Here is a 3,129-nt window from a genome sequence, read left to right as displayed (position 1 = left end):
ATATATATATATATATATATATAGAGTCAGGATGCTATAAGTATATTGTATATTGTTTTTCTTTCTATTGATTTGATCCAGAGGAGGGGGTTGTACCCATAGCAACACAGACCCTCCAAGACTGATGAGATTGATACAGTTAATGTTCCTCTTGAACAGAGTGTTTTTGTATTGGTCACCTTGAGTGCTAGTATTTTCTAATCTTTGGTAGTGGTGGTAGTGGCCAAGTTGATTTTTTGGTTCAAGTGTACTTGTATGTATTGATCTGTGAACCTGGTGTTTGTAATGTGAAATGAAGGGGATGAACTTTTACATTTGTATCAGTTGATGACAATTTGTGTGATTTTTACAGAAATTAAACATTGAGTATTTATGTGTCAATAACCACTATATCTCAATTTCAAACACTCTTCCCTCTCTCTATTTATTCTGATGCTTTTCAAATAAAATTCATTCCAGCTGTCATCTACCTGTTTTGTACATTGGCTTGGAGTATGGTTTGACCAACAACTCTAAACTAGCAGAAAGATTCTTTAGTCAAGCATTGACCATTGCTCCAGAAGACCCTTTTGTTCTTCATGAGATGGGAGTAATTGCTTTCCAGAACCAGGAGTAAGTACACTTATAATTATATCAGTTCAAATGTAAAACAATTTGATTTACTGAGTCAAAGACTGTATCCACCATTGTTTATTTTAGTTATATCAACTTGTCTTGGTGCTATCATTCACTTACGTTGTTATGTCCCTCACTCAAAGGTGGTGAGCTGGCAGGATTGTTAGTATATCAGACAAAATACTTAACAGTATTTCTCCTGGATCTTCACATAGTGAGTTCAAATTCTGCTGAGGTCAACTTTGCCTTTCATCCTTTTGGAGTTGCTAAAATAAGCACCAGTTAAGTACTGTGGTTGATATAATCAACTTGTTCCTCCCTTCAAAAGTGGTGGTGGTGGTGGTGGTTTTGCTTTTCATCCGTTTGGGGTTGATTAAATAAGTACATTGTGTGTGCATGTCTTTCTGCCTATGTTTGTCCCCCCCCCCACCACCACCACCACTGCTTGACAACCAGTGTTGGTGTGTTTGCATCCCCACAACTTAGTAGTTTGGCAAAACAGACCGATAGAATAAGTAGCAGGCTTAAAAAGAAGTACTGGTGTCAATTCATTCAACAAAAAAAATTTCAGGTGGTGCCCCAGCATGGCCATAGTTTAATGACTGAAACAGATAAAAGATAGAAGATAAAGATTTCACATTGATCCAGTTCACTCAGCTGTTAGCGGGTAACCTTGTGACAGATTAGCATACAAGGATGAGATGGTGACTCAGAAAAATCACCTGACCACAGGTCTCTCAAGCAAAGTTTTGCGTTCAGCAAACAAAAGGACAAATAGTACAACCCATGCTGTGAACCCTGACTGGCTGAGATTGGTTGTTCAACCACATTGAACAACCAATGAAATGATGCTACTCATAACAATCATTTTCATTATTTACATTATTTACATTTGACGGATATTTGTCCTCATCTTGTTTGTTCTTAACACAACATTTTGGCTGATATACCCTCCGAAACGTGTTAACAACAAACAAGATGAGGACAAATATCCATCAAATGTAAATAATGTACATAATTCCTCATCTCTTAAATATAGAACTGTATTATTTTCATTATTGTTGTTGTTTTCTTGCAGTTATACTACAGCAGAGCAATATTTCTTGGATGCCTTAGAGAAGGTCCGCTGTGTAAGTAACCAGATTACAATAGAGAAATGGGAAACCCTCCATAACAATCTTGCTCACACATGTCGAAAACTCAAGTATGTATTATTCTTTTCCTTTCATCTAACTTTTAATTTCTGATTTACTCTCATTATCTTTTTCTTTTTTTAAATATGTATATGTAAGTGCAAGCATGACTGTGCAGTAAAAAGTTTGCTTTCCAACCATATGGTTCCAGGTTCAGTCCTACAGTATGGCACCTTGGGCAATGTCTTCTACAATAGCCCTGGATCAACCAAAACCTTGTGAGTGGAAACTGAAAGAAGCCTCCTCTGTGTGTGTGTGTGTGCGTACGTGTTGCGTGTCTGTTCCTCACCCTATTGGTTGACAAGCTTTGTTGGTGTGTTTACATCTCTGTAACTTAGTGGTTTGGCAAAAGAGACTGATAGCATAAGTACCAGATTTTAAAAAAACAAAGCCCTGAGGTCAATTTGTTCAACTAAAAATTTTTCAAAGTGTGTCCCAGCATGGCCACAGTTCAATGACTAAAATGAGTAAAAGGTATATGTAGCAAGCACTGTTTAATTGAGAAGAGCTGGAGCAGTGCACATGGTTTTTCTCAGAAACATCTTTAACCTGTTAACATTTAGACTCCTCTGTCAAATGTAATGCTTATTTATTCACATTGTTTTGACTTAATCATGCATTATCCTGTAACTTCAAGATTTCGATGATGTGATTTGTTTATTTTTAAAATGACATTATTCTCTCTGAGAACTACATTAATGGTATATGTGTCTGTGGAGTGCTCGGCCACTTGTAAGTTAATTTCACAAGCAGGGTGTTCCATTGTTTGGATCAACTGAAACCCTTGCCGTTGCAACCAACAGAGTGCCAATCGCTTGGAAAAGGAAGAGGGATCAGATGGTGGCTAAAGTGCATATGGAAGAAATTCTGGGACCCTTGTGGCATGCTATTGAGGAAAGTGTTACTGAAACTGAAGGGAAAAGTTAGGGCTGTATTTTTAAGAAGTGCTATGATTTATGGGAGTGTGACTTGGATAGTGAATTTGGAACAGCAAAGAAGGCTGGAATGAATAGACAAGAATGGTTCAGTGGCTCTAAGAAAGTTGCACTACTGTGAAGTATTATTGAGAAAGAAGAAGGCAATGAATGGCAGATGGTAGAGATAAAGCCAGTGATTGAGAGAGACAGTCAAATGACTGAAATAAAAGCCAGTGATTGAGAGAGACAGTCAAATGACTGAAATAAAAGCCAGTGATTGAGAGAGACAGTCAAATGACTGAAATAAAAGCCAGTGATTGAGACAATCAAATGACTGAAATAAAAGCCAGTGATTGAGAGAGACAGTCAAATGACTGAAATAAAAGCCAGTGATAGAGAGAGAC

The 3,129-nt window shown here is 37.4% G+C and overlaps 1 protein-coding gene across 1 annotated transcript in view; it reads left to right on the top strand.

Annotated features, from left to right (window-relative positions):
- Positions 1-3,129, top strand: part of LOC106868841 (cell division cycle protein 16 homolog) — a 35,647-nt gene that overhangs the window by 18,446 nt on the left and 14,072 nt on the right. Inside the window, exons 13-14 of the mRNA XM_014914274.2 lie at positions 460-612; positions 1,694-1,819. Coding sequence (XP_014769760.1) covers positions 460-612; positions 1,694-1,819 — 279 coding nt within the window. The remainder of the gene's footprint in view (positions 1-459; positions 613-1,693; positions 1,820-3,129) is intronic.

The sequence above is a fragment of the Octopus bimaculoides genome, chromosome 7 (genome assembly GCF_001194135.2).
Source record: "Octopus bimaculoides isolate UCB-OBI-ISO-001 chromosome 7, ASM119413v2, whole genome shotgun sequence".
In the NCBI taxonomy this organism is placed as follows: Eukaryota; Metazoa; Mollusca; class Cephalopoda; order Octopoda; family Octopodidae; genus Octopus; species Octopus bimaculoides.
This window is presented reverse-complemented; position numbering and strand designations above follow the sequence as displayed.